Source organism: Serinus canaria, chromosome 5 (genome assembly GCF_022539315.1).
Source record: "Serinus canaria isolate serCan28SL12 chromosome 5, serCan2020, whole genome shotgun sequence".
In the NCBI taxonomy this organism is placed as follows: Eukaryota; Metazoa; Chordata; class Aves; order Passeriformes; family Fringillidae; genus Serinus; species Serinus canaria.
In genome coordinates, this window is record NC_066319.1 from 57,929,364 (window position 1) to 57,946,952 (window position 17,589).

General features: G+C 46.1%; 1 protein-coding gene across 3 annotated transcripts in view; it reads left to right on the forward strand.

Annotated features, from left to right (window-relative positions):
- Positions 1 to 17,589, forward strand: part of SLC35F4 (solute carrier family 35 member F4) — a 116,355-nt gene that overhangs the window by 96,576 nt on the left and 2,190 nt on the right. For 2 of the 3 annotated variants that reach the window (XM_050975705.1, XM_050975707.1), the window contains exons 3-6: positions 886 to 1,183; positions 8,080 to 8,299; positions 15,039 to 15,164; positions 16,313 to 16,505. In XM_050975705.1, the coding sequence (XP_050831662.1) occupies positions 886 to 1,183; positions 8,080 to 8,299; positions 15,039 to 15,164; positions 16,313 to 16,505 (837 nt within the window). The remainder of the gene's footprint in view (positions 1 to 885; positions 1,184 to 8,079; positions 8,300 to 15,038; positions 15,165 to 16,312; positions 16,506 to 17,589) is intronic. The other variant, XM_050975706.1, reaches the window with a different exon arrangement.

Consider the following 17,589-nt stretch of genomic DNA (forward strand, 5'->3'; position numbering starts at 1 on the left):
TTTTCTCCCAAACTGTGATGTGGTCAGACAGGGTGAATGGTTGGGGCTCAGTGCTGCCCTGTGAGCTCCCAGGACCAGCAGTGTTAGTGCTCCTTGTTTTCAGCTGGGATCTAGGGAAGCAAAGCAGGGAGCATGGGTTGCATCTCTGGAGAGCAAATCACCAGTCAGTGAGATGAAATTCTCCCCACTTGTGTTAGGAAATGTGCTCTTAGGTCTGAAAACCACTGAAAAAACCAAAACCACTGTGCTGAAATGGGAAATGCCAACTCTCCTGTTGCTCCTTGCTGGTGTGCAGAGGTTTCATTTCCAGGCATGCCAAGCTTCACTTTTGTCCAGCTTCCTTTGTTAACTTCAGAAGTGTAAGTACACCAACCTGACTGCAAAAAGCCTTTCTCTGCTTGCATACATAAAACCAACTATTTCTTTCCTCCCCATCCCAGCTTGTAAATAAAAGTGATTGTGGAATTAAAGTGTTGAGGAATAAGAACTTGGTGCTGTCTCCAGACCTGCAGGCTCAGAGAGCTCTTCTGTTGCACACATGCACAGTAATTTGCCTCTGTAACATTTTATTCTGGAGGTTTGCTGCCAGAGGGAATGAAGGGCTGATCAAGCAAATAGTGACAACAGCTTATTTGTAATGCTGTTACCTCAGCCCTCACTGTTGTGTTTGTGTTTGGTTCTGCCTCCTTGAAGTGACAGAGTTGGTATTATTGAAATACTTTCCTTCAGGATTTCAGTATTTATGGGACATAGAGGAGTTACAGGGAGGAGGCAAGGGATGATTTGTGACTTGGACCAGACTGGGGGGTTTTGCCAAGAACTATTTGGAATGCATTCATTACATGTGCCACTCTTTTTCTATTCTTCCTTTTTTTTCTCTTTCAGGAGAAGAAGGAACACAAACGCACACAGAGAGCAGCAGCCAAGAAGCTGAAGGACAGACACGATGCCAGTCTTGCACATCCACATTTCTCAAGCTAATCTGGAGATTCCTGATCATTCTGTCCGTCTCTTCCTCCTGGGTTGGGACCACACAGTTTGTCAAAATCACTTTTGAGACCTTTGACTGTCCCTTTTTCATGACTTGGTTCTCAACAAACTGGAACATTATGATTTTTCCCATTTATTATTCCGGGCACCTTGCAACTGCACAGGAAAAGCAGTCTCCAATCAAAAAATTCAGGTAGGCTTTATCGTGGCAGTATCCCTTTTAAAAACCTGATTCCTGAGGGCTGAGATCACTGCTGTGCTCAGTTCCACCCCTGGTGTCAGGATAAAGGTCATGCTGCAGAAAACCTCATTCATAAATAGCTCACAGGAGGCTGACAGATGAGTGATGTGAGCTGAATAAATGGGTACTTGATTGTTAAAGGGGTTTTTAAATAAGTTGAAAAGGTCAATAATCTGTTTATAATCTTGCTGTTATGTTGTCTAATATCTCTATATTTTGTGTTCTTGCCTTGATCAGTGAATCTGTCCTGGTCCATTTATGATGGAATAGAAATGTTGGGTACAACCAAAGCAGCTCCTAGCTGGGAAGGAAGATGCTCAGAGCTGAGGAGGTGGTTTCCATGTGGGAGACCATGGCTTGCTCTCTGTGCTGAGCAACTACAGCAGGATGCAAACTGCCCTTTCCTCCTGCTGGAAATGTATAAATCCCTTTTCAGTAGCCCCTGAGAAATCAGGGAAATACAAGGTTAAGGGGGAACCCAAAGAAATCATCCAGTCCAAGCACCAGTGCTGCAGCTTAGCTTCACCTCAGCCAGTTCTGAGGAAAACCACATCTAATCTGCCTGCAGGGCTTGGAAGTACCTCACATTCTGTCACAATTGATTTCACAGTTCCTCCTCCACTTCTGTTATTCCACTGATCTGACAGTGACATGGGAGCTGCTTTAAAGGACAGGACAAAACTCAGCTCACCAAGAGACACCACACCTTGCCCAGGGAGGGAAGAGATTCACAGGGTCATTCTGGGCTGGGATCCAGTTCTGTTCTTCCAGTGCAGGCTTGCTTGGAAAAGAACCTGCCTGATCCAGCAGAATAGTCTGTTCCAGCAGGAATTTCCCAGTGTGGGGCCCATCCCTGGCTCCTGCTGTCCCTGAGCACACAGGGAATCCCATTTATGACTGGCTGGCTGGAGTGCAGCAGGGCCAAACTCTTCCCTCAGCTGCTTTTTGCCAGGATCTGGGATGTAATTTGGCCCTAAATTATCATTTCTGTCAAATCAGTGTGACTGAAACTGAACAGTTGCACTTAATTAAGTGCTTCTCTGCAAACCCTGGTGCTTTGTCTGTTAATGATGCCTCATTCAGATTTCTGCTGGAGTGTTTGTGAGAACATGAACAGTGTCAGCTTGGCTTATTCTTGTGGGGTGAAGTAATAACAACTGCACAGCACATAAGGAAGAAGGTGAGAAGAAATATCCCTGCAAATAAATCCCCTGCAGTTGGTTCATTGATCATATCTCTATCAGAGCAACATTTTGGGGCAATGCATAAAACAATTCCTGTGCTTAAATCAGGAATTGAGCTTTTAAAGTTGAGGACACTATCTGAAATGCCACAGGAATTTCTGCAGGAGGTCAGTGCATGTGTGGACTCAGTGTTAGAGGTGATGGGAATCTTCCCAGAGTATTTCTTATTCCAGATATGGCAGGAACTCACGTCTCAAGGAGGAAGGAACTGCTGGTAAATAATGATTCCATCAGGGAGAGCAACTACTTGGTCAGTGCTGTGTTACAGCTTGACTGTCCAAACTCTTACAGACTGGATAAGGAATGGGCATCTCCTCAGGATGAGCTCTCCATTTTTTGGTGACCTAAAGGATTGAAAACCTGTAGGTTTAACTTGTAGACAGATTTAATTTGGAAAGGATCTTTGGAGGTCATTTCACCCAACCTCCTCCCCAGAACAGGGGTGTTTTCAAACCTGCATTAATTGCTTTTGTATTTTCTTTACTTGCATTCTTGATATTCCCATTACAAGGCTTTTTATTACATTTTGTAGGATTTCTTGCTGCTTCATTTGCCTGTTTTATTCCTTTGCAGTAGCTAATTCTTGTCAATAAACCCATTTGCAGCAGTTCCAGGCTTTCCTTGGAGACCAGAGGTGATTTATCTTTATGTTTCTGGAGGATGTAGTTACTCTCCAGGAGCTTTAAAGACAATCAGGCATTTTGTCCAGCAGATATTCCCAGTGGATCTGAACAAACAATATCTGTGACATCCTGGCAGAGATCAGTGATCTTGGAAGTGACTTGCAGAGTGCTGCCCCAGGCTGGCAAAGCTGCAGAGAGCCACTGCTCCTTGAATAAATCCCACTTGGAATGACAGGAGTCTCAATCCTCAACTTTAGATTGGCTTTCTGGAAAGTTTAGGCTGCTCAGTACCTAAAGGAGCTGCAAGAGAGATGGATTTTTGACAAGGACAGGGAGGGGGAATGGTTTCAGACTAAGAGAGGGCAGGTTTAGATTAAATACTGAAAATAAATTCTCCACTGGGAGGGTGTGAGGCCCTGGCACAGACTGCCCACAGAAGCTGTGGCTGCCCCTGGATCCCTGAAGTGTTCCAGTGTTCATGGATGGGGCTTGGAGCAAACCTGGGATAGTGGAAGGTGTCCCTGCAATGGCAGGGGTGGGACTGGATGTGCTCTAAGGTATCTTCCAACCCAAACCACTCTAGCATTCTGTTATTATAATATTTGAGATTACAAATTGTGTGTTTCTTACCTTCCACCCTTAGAGATTCAGTCTTGTGGTCTGAGAAAATAACTTATGGTTATGAACTCACTGCTGCATTTAGGTGAAGTGTCTTGGTATCCCCTCAGTACTGTAAATAAAAGCTGTGTCCCTCATAAAGAGCTTGAAACTCCTTGCATTAGTGCTGGAAAAGATGATCTGAAGTTCAGGAAGCTCAGAAATAGAAAATTTAACCCTGCCAGCATTTACCACAGCAGCAGACATTGCACAGACTCGACTTAGGAGACTGATGCAGTTGTGCTGTGGAATAGGTGGGTGAAATTTTCAATGTCAGTACATTTTGCCTCCCCCTCTGGTACCTTGGCTTCTCAAGGACAAGCACTGTGACACTGAGCAGCTTCCAGCCAGGATCCACCCACAGTGTGAGAGCTGAGATGGGAGCTGCAGCTCTTCCCAGCCTGGGGCACTGGCCAGGGGAACCATTGGTAGGTGCAGGTTTAATGTGAACTAAACACACTGGGAAGAGTTGGACTCCTTGTTTAAGGAGAAGTGAGCATCTCCTGAAGTGCAGACTGAGCCATGGGCTGGTATTTGTGTATGAAAGCTGTCCCTGCAGGTTTGTCACCCCCAGTCCTGTCCCTCTGCTGCAGCAGTAGCTCAGTCCAGCTCCCTCAGCCACCTGTGGAGCAGCAGACCCAGACCTGCTCTGCAGAGGCTTTTCAGGAACATCAGGAACACCATCAGCACAGAGCTGGCCTTCCATGGAGCCCTCCTGTGGGACACAGCATTCCTGAGCCAGGCTCTGCAGGATCCCCTTTCCTTTTGCTGCAGCTCTCCAGCAGACAAACTGAGCTGGTCAGGCCCTTTCTGCCAGCTCAGATTCAGCCAGTGCTGGAGACACAACTCACCAGGGAGGTCAGCCACACTCAGTTTGGTGCCTGCCCCCTTGTCTTGGTTTGGAAAGATAGGTGACTGCTAAGGGAAGGCAGGAGCCTCCCCTGGAATGGAAAATGTAACCCCCCTCCCTCCAAATTGCTATAAATTTGAAATTAAGGGGCTCTCAGGCAAAAAAATATGGGAGCAGAAATAACAGTTCTTTACTAGGGAAGAAAATAAAAAGATAAAATAAAACAGTGCAGTAAACCAAAACAACACTGACAGAGTCAGAACTCAGCCTGACACCCTGCTGGTCAGTGTGCTGGCAGCAGTCCCATTGGAATTGTGGCTCAGCCCTCCTGGAGTGTCAGGTGTGGTTCTACTGGAGCAGGGATCCTGTAGAAGGGTGAGTCTTCCTCTGAAGATCAGTGGAAGAGGCAGCTGTTCCTCTGGGAAATCCAGTGGAAAAGGCATGCAGTTATTCCAGAGTCTCCAGATTATATCCAAGTAGGAATGCTTGGCTCCTCCCTCTGGGCTCACATCTCCCAATGGGATGTTACAATTCTTATCAGCCATGCAGTGACATTCCATAGCCTGTTAGCAGCAGGTGTCCCCTGCCAGGGAGGAGTGGTTGTGGAAGAGATAAGGAAAACTGCCCACTGAACAGAAGACCACTGCTATCCACGTGGCAAATAGAATACAATTTGTTTGGCAATCCAGGACACCCCTGCAGTGGAGCTGGGAGGGATTTTATTGCTGCAGATGCCGTCATTTAGGCAGAAGCACTGAATTTGTGCTCCCAGAAGGTGCTGCTGTGTTATTTGCTGCCCTCGTGTCACTGTGGCCGTGCCAAGTTCTAATCCAGGTGATGTCACTGCATTCCCTGTGTTCCTGTGCCCCAGCTCTCTGCCTGTTTGCTGTTTTTTTTTTCTGTGAGCTGCATAAAACCAGCTGCTGGATTTCATTCCAAAGGAGGGAACAAACCCATTCCTGTTCAGGGCCTGGCATCAGAATAACTGAGAGGGCACAGAGCTGTTTAGTGGGTGCCAGAGGCAAAGCTGCACGACTGTCCTGAGGTGCTGTAATTCCTGAGAGCATGGCACACTGCCCAGAGCTGAGACTACCTGCAAGTAAAAAGAGTTATTTGTGTTAGAGGGCAGGTTTTAAATAGACTTGTTGTGCATTTGGAAATAGTTTGTGTCGTAGTTTCAGGGTCAGCTGTCCCTAGATGTGTCTGTGCCTCTAAGGCAGCAGCCTGCAGCATTATTTGTGTGGGGAGGGTTCCAGAGAGCCCCCTCTCCTGAGCCCAAGGTTTTCATCACTGTCATGTCTCAAGACTCCTGCAAGTTTAATTTTAGTTGCATGTCAGAAAGGCTGAGTTAACCAGTGAGCCACCAGCCCTCACAAAGCCTCAGGCAATCTGACTGGGAAAATAAAGTGTTCTCCCAATCTCCTCACTGACTGAGCATTATTCATGGAGCTCTCCTAGGCACAGGGGTGAATTCATCAAGTCCCTGCCTCACTCAGCCCAGCCCTGTCAGAGACTTTGCTGTATTTTCTTCACTGAGAGTTGAGGAACCTCCAGCCCGTGTTTTGTCTGGTCACTGCTGTGTGTGATGGAGGCCCTTCCACCTGCTTAAACAGCCCATATAATAATTCTAATATATTATAAATATGATATATTAATATAGTTTAAAACATATAATTTATGTTATCATATATATTTTATTTTATAAGTTATATATTATATTGATTTTATATTGATTTTATATTTTATATATATATATATATATATATATATAAAATAAAGGTAAACTGCTATATCTGCATGCCAAGGAACACTGAAGTGCTGCCAGTGAATCCCTTCTCACACAGGGAACCTTGTCACCTCTAACTCCTGTTGAAATCAGTTACAAAAGCCTGCAAATTTAGGCGTTCATTTATGTGCTTCTCTGAGTGTTTGCTTTGCATCTCAGATAAATGATGCACACCAGTAGCTGGTTTTTTTTGTATTTTAAACATTTTTATCCTGATCTTTGGTGAACAGGACTCCTGAGAGCGTTGAGGTCAACTAGAGTGAAGGAGATAATTAGCAGATCCACCAGCCTGAGTACACAGAGTTTGAGAATGGAATTTATTTTTACCAGAAATGACTGCCTTGTACACCAGGCTGCCTTAGTGGCATCAAGGAACAAGTGGTTATTAAGCTGAATCATAAAGCTATTTAAGTTAAGATGTAGCTGATCTCAGTTATTACATAGATGTTATTATTCTGATTTCCTCAAAATGAGAGTGATAGTTTCCTATCTTCAGAGGAAAAAAACCTTCAATGTCTTAAACAGCAAAATTCCCAAGAATTAGTAAAAATGGTTAAGGGGCCCTGAAAACAATTTTGTCTTCCAAATCAGGATAGTTATCAGACCACCCCCACCACCCCCAAATAACAAACATTTTTGACATCCCACTGCAGCTCAATCTTTGAAGTTGCTAATTAGTTCTGCATAATGAGTGTTTTAGCAATTTTCCAAGCACAGCCATGTTTGGCTGTGAGCCCTTTGGAGCCTCAGGGCATTTGGATTATTCCCTCCATGTCCCTTTTTCTTGGAAGGACGTTCTGCAGGTTGAGGGTGCCTTGGTTTACCCCACTGTTTTTTGGGGTCACTTGTAGGACCTCCCATGTTTTAAGCAGGGGTGCCTGCCATGCCAAGAAGTGAAGCACACTGGGAATATCTTCAGGAATGCCTTCAACCAAGAGTGCAGACAGTGGAGTTGCTAAAAAATATCCTTCCCACTTTGGGATTCCTGAAATCCCAAGGAGCAAACAGCTCACTTGAGCTGGGTGGGACACAATGTTTGGGAACCTGGGGGTTTTGTTTGCAATTTAATTCTCAAGGAGATGTCTCCTAGAAAGCACAGCTTTTCTCTGTACAATAAAATGAAGCTGTTAAATACCTTCCCCTCCCTTTCCCTTCCTTCTCTCACACTCCTGTTTGCCTGGCTCACTCCCACTGCCTGGTGGCTCCCTTCCCCACCACGCTGTGTCTGGCAGTCTTTTTGAGTATCTTTAGGCAATTCTTAAATCTTCCTTGGCCATACATAAAAATATATTTCAGCAAGAACGAAAACAGGGCTTAGAGCAATACAAAAAAAGAAGAAAATTGGCAAGCTGCAGAGAAAAATGGTGATTCTAATCCCTGTGCTAATGGCCTTGAAGGCAGAGTCTGGGAGCTGTCAGAACATTATAGATAACCTTCATTTCTGTGTGTGAGTCCCTGGGATTATTGTTGCACAGAGTGTGATTATTCCAGGTAAGTTGCATCTTTTCTTCTTCCAAAATTGCTGCTTTAAGAAGATTGTGCCTTGTTTTCCCTATGTGAATTCAATAATGGATTCTCTTGGGCGTGTGGAGTAGTTAGGGAAAGCAGGATAAAAGCCTAATGAATGTTTGTTGTGCTGCAGTGTAAGGAAAAGCCTGGCTGAGACTGAAACTCTTTTCTTTCCGTAGGGAATGCAGTCGGATTTTTGGTGAAGATGGTCTGACGCTGAAACTCTTTCTTAAAAGGACTGCTCCCTTTTCTATTCTGTGGACTTTGACTAACTACCTGTATTTACTGGCTTTAAAGAAGCTGACAGCCACAGACGTCTCTGCCCTGTTCTGTTGTAACAAAGCTTTTGTCTTCTTGCTTTCTTGGATTGTGCTCAAAGACAGGTTCATGGGAGCAAGGGTATGAATGTGCCTCCTTTTCCACTCTCTCATGTTTTCATAATTGCACTTTAACCCATCAGCCATGGTGCTGCCACAGCACTGCTGCACTGGGGCACCATGAAAACCTTTCTCATTCAGTTTTGTGATGTAGCCTCAGGATCAGTTAGAGACCTCAGAACTTCAGAGGGAATTCAGTGTGGGAATTTCAAGGAGCCCTTACAGCCAAGTGTAACTTGTTGAATTACAATAGAAGAGCTTTCAGTTTCATAGAAACCTATTCTGTCTTGGCTTATTGTGCTGAAATTTTGTTAGTTTTATTTTAAACTTAGTGATGAATGCTTAGGTTCTAACCAAAGCACTTTTATTCCTTGTTTGGCTAGACAGATGTTTGTAACGTGTGATGTATATTTCTTGTGTACCCTGTCACTTTTCACACACACATTTACATGTGCATGTGTCAAAATTGCTTTAAAACTAACACAGCTCCCTTGTGTGGAGGTGCATTTGGCACTGAAGTGTTACAGAACTCACTGGCAGTAAAATGAACCTGCAAAATTTTAAAACAGAACTTGAACAAAATGTTGTGCCCCTGGATCTGGGGAAAGCAAACTTGTTGTGTAATTTTCCATGCACACATCTCCCAATGTGCAGCAATTTAAACTCTTGGCTTCACACCTTGGATGAGGAGTAGTGAGGATTTCTGCTAGTTCATTGATGCAGATTCCCCTCTGAAAGGGCTCAAGGTCATGTTGGGCACAGTCCTGACTTAATTATTGGAAACCTTGAACTTCAATAGGCACTGGCTGGGGCCAGGTGTGGTGGCTGTGACCAGAAGGGACCAGCAGCAGCTGGATTTAAGTTCCATGGAAAGCATGGTGCATCAGGACACTCATCCAAGTCAGTGTGGTTTTTGAAAATGGGCACAGGAGCTTTTTCTTTTTTTTTTCCTTTTTTTGATTAATAGTGTGATAGAAGGGTTCAGAAATGAAAGCAAAAGACATCCTGTTGTACAGGTATCTCATCTGGCTTTAGGAGCAGCCACCAGGACACTGAGTAGAGCAGTGTGCTTGCCAGGCTGAGGAGGTGAGCCAGTGCTTGCAGGTAAAGCCAGACACCTGGATATCTATTTCCTACACAGCTGAAAATACAGAAGGATCAGGTGAATGTGACCCACCTCAGCCCACTGACTGACTTGAAGAATAAACAGGGTGTAAAACCCTCAGTTCTCTACAGAAATGACAGGAACAATATCTACCCTCCTCTGCCCCTTGATCATCTGAAAAAATTGAACATTTTGTACCCTTTAAGCTAATTTTCATCTCAAAGCAGCATCTTTCTGGCAGAGCAAGCACAGCTCTTGTGTTTTCCTAGACTGCTCTGTTTAAGAAACGTAGGAATAAAAGCTGGTTTCAGTTATTATTTTTCACTGACTAAAAAAAGGTTGCCATGAATATGCATTAGTATGAATTCTGTAAACACCATGAGGTTCACACAGAAAAAGCCTGGAGGGAAAAGTGAGCAGCAAATCCTGCACATAAACTGGATTTCACTGCTCCCTGGCAGAGCCTGGATGCCCATTGCTGGAGAGGTAATTCACAGTGTTTTCCAGCAGCTCTCCTGACAGAATAACACTTAGGTATGTAAATAACCATGCAGGAGAGTGTTGGAGAGCTGAAGTGCAGCAGAGCAGCACAGCCCCAGCTTTCTGTGCCTGAGTGCCTCGGCTGCTCTCGCCTGCAGCCCCTCGGAGAGCAGCAGGAATTGGGTTATTTGGGCAGTGAGGACTTGAAAAGAAATGAAGGTCTAATCCTATACCCTGAGCCATGTTTTTGTGGAAAAAATCTGCACCCAGGAGCTCAGCCAGCTTTTCCAAGGAGCTCAGCTCAGCTCAGCCTCAGAGCTCCGGCGCCATCGAGCACGTCCGGGTGACATCGAGGTGGGGACTCACAGAATTCCCAGAATCACTGGGTTGGGAGAGACCTTCAAGACCATCGAGTCCAACCCAGCCCAAACACCTCAGCTGAACCCTGGCACTCAGTGCCACATCCAGGCTTTGTTAAACACACCCAGGGATGGGGACTCCACCACCCCCCTGGGCAGCCATTCCAGAAATTTCTCACCTTTTGTGTGAAAAAACATTTCCTGATATCCAACCTGGATTTCCCTTGGTGCAGCTTGAGACTGTGTTCTCTGCTTCTGTCAGTGCTGCCTGGAGAAAGAGCCCAGCCCCAGCTGAGCACAGGCACCTTTCAGGGCACCCCTGAGTCTCCTTTTCTCCAGGCTGAACACCCCCAGCTCCCTCAGTCATTCCTCACAGGGTTTGTTCCAAGTGCTTGGGGCAGCAGTGGCTCTGCAGCACATTCCCAGCTCCCTGTCTGCCCAGTGAGGCTGCAGCAATCCCCAGACTGGCCATGGATGCCCACGGGCATGTGGGATGAGCCTGACATCCCTGTGATCCCCTGGCACCCTTCCTGCACACCTGAAAGCAGCTGCCAGCCAGGCTGCAGGGCTGGATTTTTAGATGCCACATCCAAAGACAAACCTGTTTTGCTGGCCACCCTGTGGAATGGCACAGTCCCACCTGTGGGAGCCCTGCAAAAGGCTGCACACAAAGTTTCAGCTGCTGTGTTTGAGGCACCAGAGTCGTGTGCTCTGCAGGGAGAGCCTCGTGCCATCAGTGGTGAAGCTGTAGCACCCACCCAAGAGTGAAAAGCACCAGGGGAGGTTTAGGTTGGGTATTGGGAAAGATTTCTTCACAGAAAGGGTGGTCAGGTGGTGAACAGGCTGCCCAGGGGAGTGGTGGAGTCACCATTCCTGGAAATGTTCAGGAAATTGTGTAGATGTGGTGCTTGGGGACCACAGGGTGGATCTGGCAGTGTTAGGAGAAGAGTTGGACTCAGTGAAGTCTTCTCCACCCTTAACAATTCTCTGGTTGTATTTACCTGTAAAAGTAGTGCAGGTAGAGCTCAGATACCTTGAAATACCTCCTGCCCTGGGCAAGGACACACAAAACCATCCCTGCCTGCACCCTGACCTTTGCTTGGACCCTTCTGAACATCTCTCTCTCAAATTGATAACACATCCATGTTACACTTTGGGAAGTCCAGGCAGCTTTGGCTCAAAACAAGCACAAATATTTCAAAGACTTTACATATTTGAGTAGTTCTGCTGGCTTGTGCTGCTTAGGTTTAGACACATGCTTATATTTTGCATGTTTAAGCCCTTGGTTGGGCTTCAGGTGTGGAGTTGACTCAGTGTGTTTTAGGGAGGTGCAGAGTAGTCTGGGGGCATTTTTCTCCCCTGAAAATGTTGACTTCAGCCTGGAGAGAGGTTTCTTCCCCATCCTTGAAGGTGTTCAAGGCCAGGTTGGATGGGCTTGGAGCACCCTGACCTAGTGGAAGGTGTCCCTGCCATGGCAGGGTGTTGGAACTGGAAGATCTTTTAAGTTCTCTTCCAACCCAAACCATTCTGTGATTCTTTACACCTCATTTTCTGCTCCACATAGAAAAAAAATGTTTCTGATAAACTGTTGGTTGGCCTTGCTCTCTTTCAGGGAAAAAAGGAAAAAAACGAGGCAAGGTAATTTCATTCCTTACCTAGGAGGCTCCAAAAGAAAGTTCCTGCACTCTTCCATTAATTAAAAGCCTCATTTAATGAGCTGACAGCCACCTGTGCTTCCCTGTGACCTTGCAGAGCAGCCTGCAGATGTGAGCTCAGGTTTCTAAAGCCAGCACCTGAGGCAGGCACAGGTCAGCTGTGCTGATGCCCTGCTATGTAACATGCAGGAGGAGCCTTGAGCATGACATTTAAATAATGTTTTTGCTGTTTTCAGTCTCAGGAGGTGTTGATGCTCCTTGTGTCCATCATTTTAGTTGTTTCAGGGGGGAAAAAAGTGCTTGGCTGTATAAATAATTCATTAAATTAGGGATCTGGCTTTCTAAATTTGGTTTAGAGAGATTGGGAGTGAGTTTTTCACAATAGGAAGAAAGGGGATGATGGATCTACTCATTTTCACTGACACAAGGAAAGGACTGAGCAGTGAGGGCACCAAGAGTTAAATCTCCATCCTTGCCCTTGGAAGGAGGGTATTACTACACTGGACTCTTCTGTTCTGCCTTCTGAGAGTGACACATTGCTGGAAATCCTCCAGCTGGCAGCTGAAATCCTGAATTTCTCTGCAGGGCAGGATGTGAAGGGCAGCCTGAGGTGAGTCCAGCCAGGCAGGGCAGGGGGGTTCTGCACACCCACAGGAGAGGCCCTGCATGTCTGAGGCTGGGACTGTCCCCTGTCCCCTGGCTGTCCCTGGGCATTGCTTCAAGGCTGGGACTTCTGTGGTGTCTCCCAGGATGGCCCCACTGCTGGAATTGGTTATCCTGGGGAGGAAAAGGGGGAAACCTCCTGGTACCCTCTTGCTAAAACCCTGCCAGATCTCCTCACACCACTGAGAGTCTGGGGGAACACCAGCCCACATGTCTTGGTTTGAGAAGACAGGTTCTGCTAAGGAAGGCAGGAGCCTCCCCTGAAATGGAAAATGTAAACCTTCTTCCTCCAAATTATTATGATTTTGAAATTAAAAGGCTTTCAGGCAGAGATATGGGAATAGGAATAACAGTTCTTTACTAGGAAAACTAAAAAAAATACAAATGTAATTGTACAAAAAAAAAAAAAAAACCAAACCACGCACCAAAAAAAAAAAAAAACAACAACAACAACAACGAAAAAAAACCAAACCAAACCAAACCAAAAAAAACCCAACAAAACAAAAACCACTGCCAGAGTCAGAGCATGCCCTGGCCCCCTGTGTGTCAGGGTGGTGGCACAGTCCCATCCCAGGGGGGCTCAGGGTGGTGGCACAGCCCCATCCCAGGGGGGCTCAGCCCTCCTGCAGTGCCAGCTGTGGTTCTGCTGGAGCAGGGATCCTGCACAAGGGGGGAGTTTTCCTCTGCAGCTCCAGGGCTGCTGGAGATGGGCCTGGTCTTCTCTGGAAATCCAGTGGAAAGGCTGCTGTGGTGTCCCAAAACCTCAGATTGGATCCAGGTAGGAATGCTTGTCTCCTCCCCTGGGTGGAGCATCTCCCCATGGGATGGTGGAGTTTGATCAGCCCTGCAGGGACACTCAGTGGCCATGGACAGCAGAGATCTCCTGGAGGGAGGATGGGTGTGGCAGAGATAAAGAAAACTGCCCCAGGAACAGAAGATAACTGCCCAGCTCTGACAGATCGCAGTAGAACACCCCCATTTCCAACCTAAGACACCACAGCCTGGGGGATCTGGATTTCAGCTCCATTTCATGGTGAATCTGGAGTATCAATGATACCCTCAGGTTTTGCTGACCTGTGTCCTGGAGTTGGGGTGTTTTACATAGAAGTAAGGTGGGACACAGACTTGCAGTGGGGTTTGTGGCTTTGGCACAGCCACTGCCATGTGAGGGGGCACCTGTGTGCCTCAAGGGCTGGTGAAATAGGGCTGGTGGTGAGGGGGAAGGACTCACAGCTGCACCCAGGAGATGAGTTTTCCTGGGAAGATGTTGGCCTGGATGCCTATGGGATTTAGGACCACTGACATTTTTACCTGGAGTCTCAGAGATTGTCCCTGCCCTGGGAGGTGATTCTGGGTTCCTCATTGTCCCCTGTGTGGGAACAGCTTTACCCAAGTCAGTTGTGTGTCCCTGTCCTGTGTGTCCCTTGAAACACAGTTTTGCTCTGCTGAAGTTATCCTGTGGGATTTTTTTGTGCTTGTTGCCTCAGTCTGGCTCACATTGCCTGGGATGAGTGTCAGTGGTTTCCTGAGACTCTTGGCAAAACTGTGAGCTCTGAAAGGCTGTTTTACAGGAGGGCACATATTTGGATCAAGATGAAGTCTTTGAAGTCTGTGGGCTGAAGCTTAGTTTTAAATCCAGGGCTAAATATTTCTTAGATGAAGTTCAGGGAGGTTTTCAAGAGGCAGAGTGTCCATGTCACGTTGGTTTGGCTCAGGAGATGTGCCCTGGCTCAGGAAACACTCAGTGGAAGTTGGGTATTCAGTGTCTTTGAAATTCACACTCCACATTTACCTGCTGAGGGCAATTAGGTGGAGAGGGGAAGTTTTTTAAAGAATAAAACACTTTGGGCTCCCTACCACTTCCTTAAGGTTCTTGGAGTCAAGGATTTCAGATGTGGTGGAGTTAATGATTCCTGTTCTTTTTCTTTGAAGCTCCTTAAATGCTCTCTCTGGGATTTTCAAATGAGGCCAAAGACCTAAGCCCAGATGTAAAACTTCATGAAGAAATTTGGTATTGTCTGTCCAAAAAACCTGTCAGGGCACAGCCAAAACAGCTGGAAGAGCTCCCTGTGGTATCCTGGTGTTCCAAAAAACAGGGCTTATTCCCCTGGACTATTTTCCAGGCTGTTTGGCCATCTAATGTTTGCATTTCAAGTCAAATTGGTGGCTTTGCTAAATATTTTTTCTTGTTGTACAGTAGAGCCTGATGCCTTAAAATTTCTTGGTCTTGCAGTTGCCTCTCCAAGGTGGATGTTTAGCTGACAAAATCCTTAATGATGGATGTTCTGTCAGCAGACCCCAGCAGAATTTGCAGTGCTGTAGATCCACATCCCTGTCAGTGTGCACACACTTTCATTTTGCTTCACATCTCTCCCACAATCTTTCCTATTTAAGGGAAAACAAGAAAGCTCCAGGTCAGAGCAAGTGGGTGATGACGCTCATGAGAAGCCCCTCCCAGTGATGATCTCAGCTTTACACTGCTTTGCTTTGTCTGTGCAGATAGTGGCAGCAATAATGGCAATCACAGGAATTGTAATGATGGCATATGCAGATGGTTTCCAGGGTGATTCAATTATTGGGGTGGCCTACGCCGTGGGATCAGCCTCCACATCTGCACTCTATAAGGTAGGACACAACTGTTTGTTGGCACTCCTAAATTCATTCACATGGAAAAGACACAAATACAAAAAGAGTGGCTGTAAAATGAATGTTGTGTTGTGTTCCTCACTCCTGCGTCACTGGTGCTGTGACAATGTCAGGAAATCTACTGAGGGTAATTAGTTGTCATCTGCCAATTACCCAGAATGGCTTTTCTTGATGAGCCTTTAATGAAATCTCCACTGCCACCCCAGGAGGAGTTTAAGAACATTTTTAAATCATGGCAACAAGAGTTTATCAACACTTTTCAAAGGGGCTCTCCATGTGCAGCAGGGAGGAGAGTGAGGTTGGACAATTCATCCTCATGCCAGGTCTGCCCTGCAGCCCCTGGCACAGGCTGGGCTCAGAGCCCTGGTGTGAGCCTGGCACAGGCTGTTCATTAGAGACCCTTCTGCTTGGAAGAAGTGGCTGCTCTGGAGGGTGAGGGCTGGGAAAGGCAGGGATTCTGTCTCAGAATCAGGATGGGCTGAGCATGGCTGGGTTTGTTTTCTGTCTCAGAATCAGGATGGGCTGAGCCTGGCTGGGTTTGTTTTCAGCTCGTGTGTCAAGTTTGGGGTGGGGTGTGGCAGGATCAGAAGCTGCCCTTGTAGCTTTAGACTTTGCTCATCTCACTCAAAAATTGGTTGTGGCCTTTCAAAAGTCACTCAAAATCCATGAAGTGAGGCTCATAGAGGACAAGTTCTCACAGAGGGAGCTCTTCCAGGCTGGATTTCCTCTCAGAGCAGGGTGATGCTGTGGAAGTCACAGGAGCCTCCTCCCAAACCCCAGCATTGTCACACTCAGCCCAAATCCTCTACACTTACTGCATGGATGGTGTGTCTTTGACTTCTTGGTGTATTCTTGGTTTTTCCTGGGTTCCTCTACACTTGCTCCTCGTGGCATTTTGTGTAAAGCTTTGTTATACAAACTCAGCCATCCCCATGGTAAAGACATGGAGCTGAAACCCAGGAAAGGCAGAAATCCCACCAAAGATCCCCTTGCAAGACTTGTGTGGGAAAAGGGCTGGGCTGTGGCAAGTTGGCCTTTGCTGCCCTCTCCTCAAGGGAATGGAGTGCTTCTGTGACAGCATGGAATCTGAACCCCTCCTCTCTCCTCTCCTTTCCTCTCCTCTGCAGGTTTTGTTCAAAATGTTTCTTGGGAGTGCAAACTTTGGGGAAGCAGCTCACTTTGTGTCCACCCTGGGCTTCTTCAACTTCATCTTCATCTCCATCACCCCCATCATCCTCTACTTCACAAAAGTGGAGTACTGGTACCCCTTCTCTGCTGTGCCATGGGGTTACCTGTGTGGAGTAGCTGGCCTCTGGTTAGGTAAGTGAGGAAACTATTTATTTATTTATTTTACTAGGTAAGTGATAAAACTATTTATTTATTTATTTTACCCCTCCAAGCCTTTATAAAATTGGCCTTGGGCACCAACTATTTCCCCCTGTCCCTTTAAGGAGCAGAGCTCTCTCACAGATTAATCCTGGTCCCAGTGCAAACTGGTGCTCCTTAGAAATGATTCATATTTTTCATTACACTTCATGAAACATTACTATTAATTGAGATACAATTAATAATTGATACATAATCATAGTTATAATTAATAATAATTAATAATTAACAGTAATAGCAGGCAGTAAACATGAAGCAGCACTACTAATTGCCCATTTTTTCATCCCTTCCATAATTCTACACCAATGCCCCTGTCTCTGGCACAGCTTGACTGCTGTAAATCCAATTTCAAGGGGCTGCTTGTTCCCAGTCAGCTCCTGGGGGATGTTTGGGCATCTTTCTGGGGGTGCTGCAGGCTCTGGGCAGGGCTCACATAAGGCTCCCTCTTTCTGAGCCAGAATTGCCAGCAAAATATCTGTTAGATTCAGCCCAGGGGCATTTTAATGTCCACATATAACAACATCCTTTCCTTTGGTAAAGTCTCTTTTATTCCATAATTGAAGAGGGTTTTGTCTCACTATTGTTTATTAAATGGAAGCAAAGAGAATGTCACTGCCCATCCTGTCCTGAGATGTGGCCAGGCTGGCAACTGAGCTGCTGGGAGCACCTTGAGCTGCTGCAGCCACACCTGCAGCTGCCTTGTGAGCTCCTAGGGACCAAAATTAGGGATAATTTATCACCCAAGTGTCTAAACCCAACCTAATGCAGGGGACTCAGCAGCAGGAGTGGGTGGTGGGTGATCAACAACTTAAGTTTGTTTTTAATCCTTCAAGGAAAAGTTAAACTTAAGCAAACTTTAGGGGGTTTTTTAATCTTTCAGGAAATGGGAGCTCTTGGGAGTGCTGTCATGTAACAAAAAAAACCCCAAGACAACAGAAGACCAGTATTTTTGTACCTGATTAAAGCCTGTGCAAAGCCATGGAATATGATAACCTCAGTATTGTGGTTTGTGAAAGGC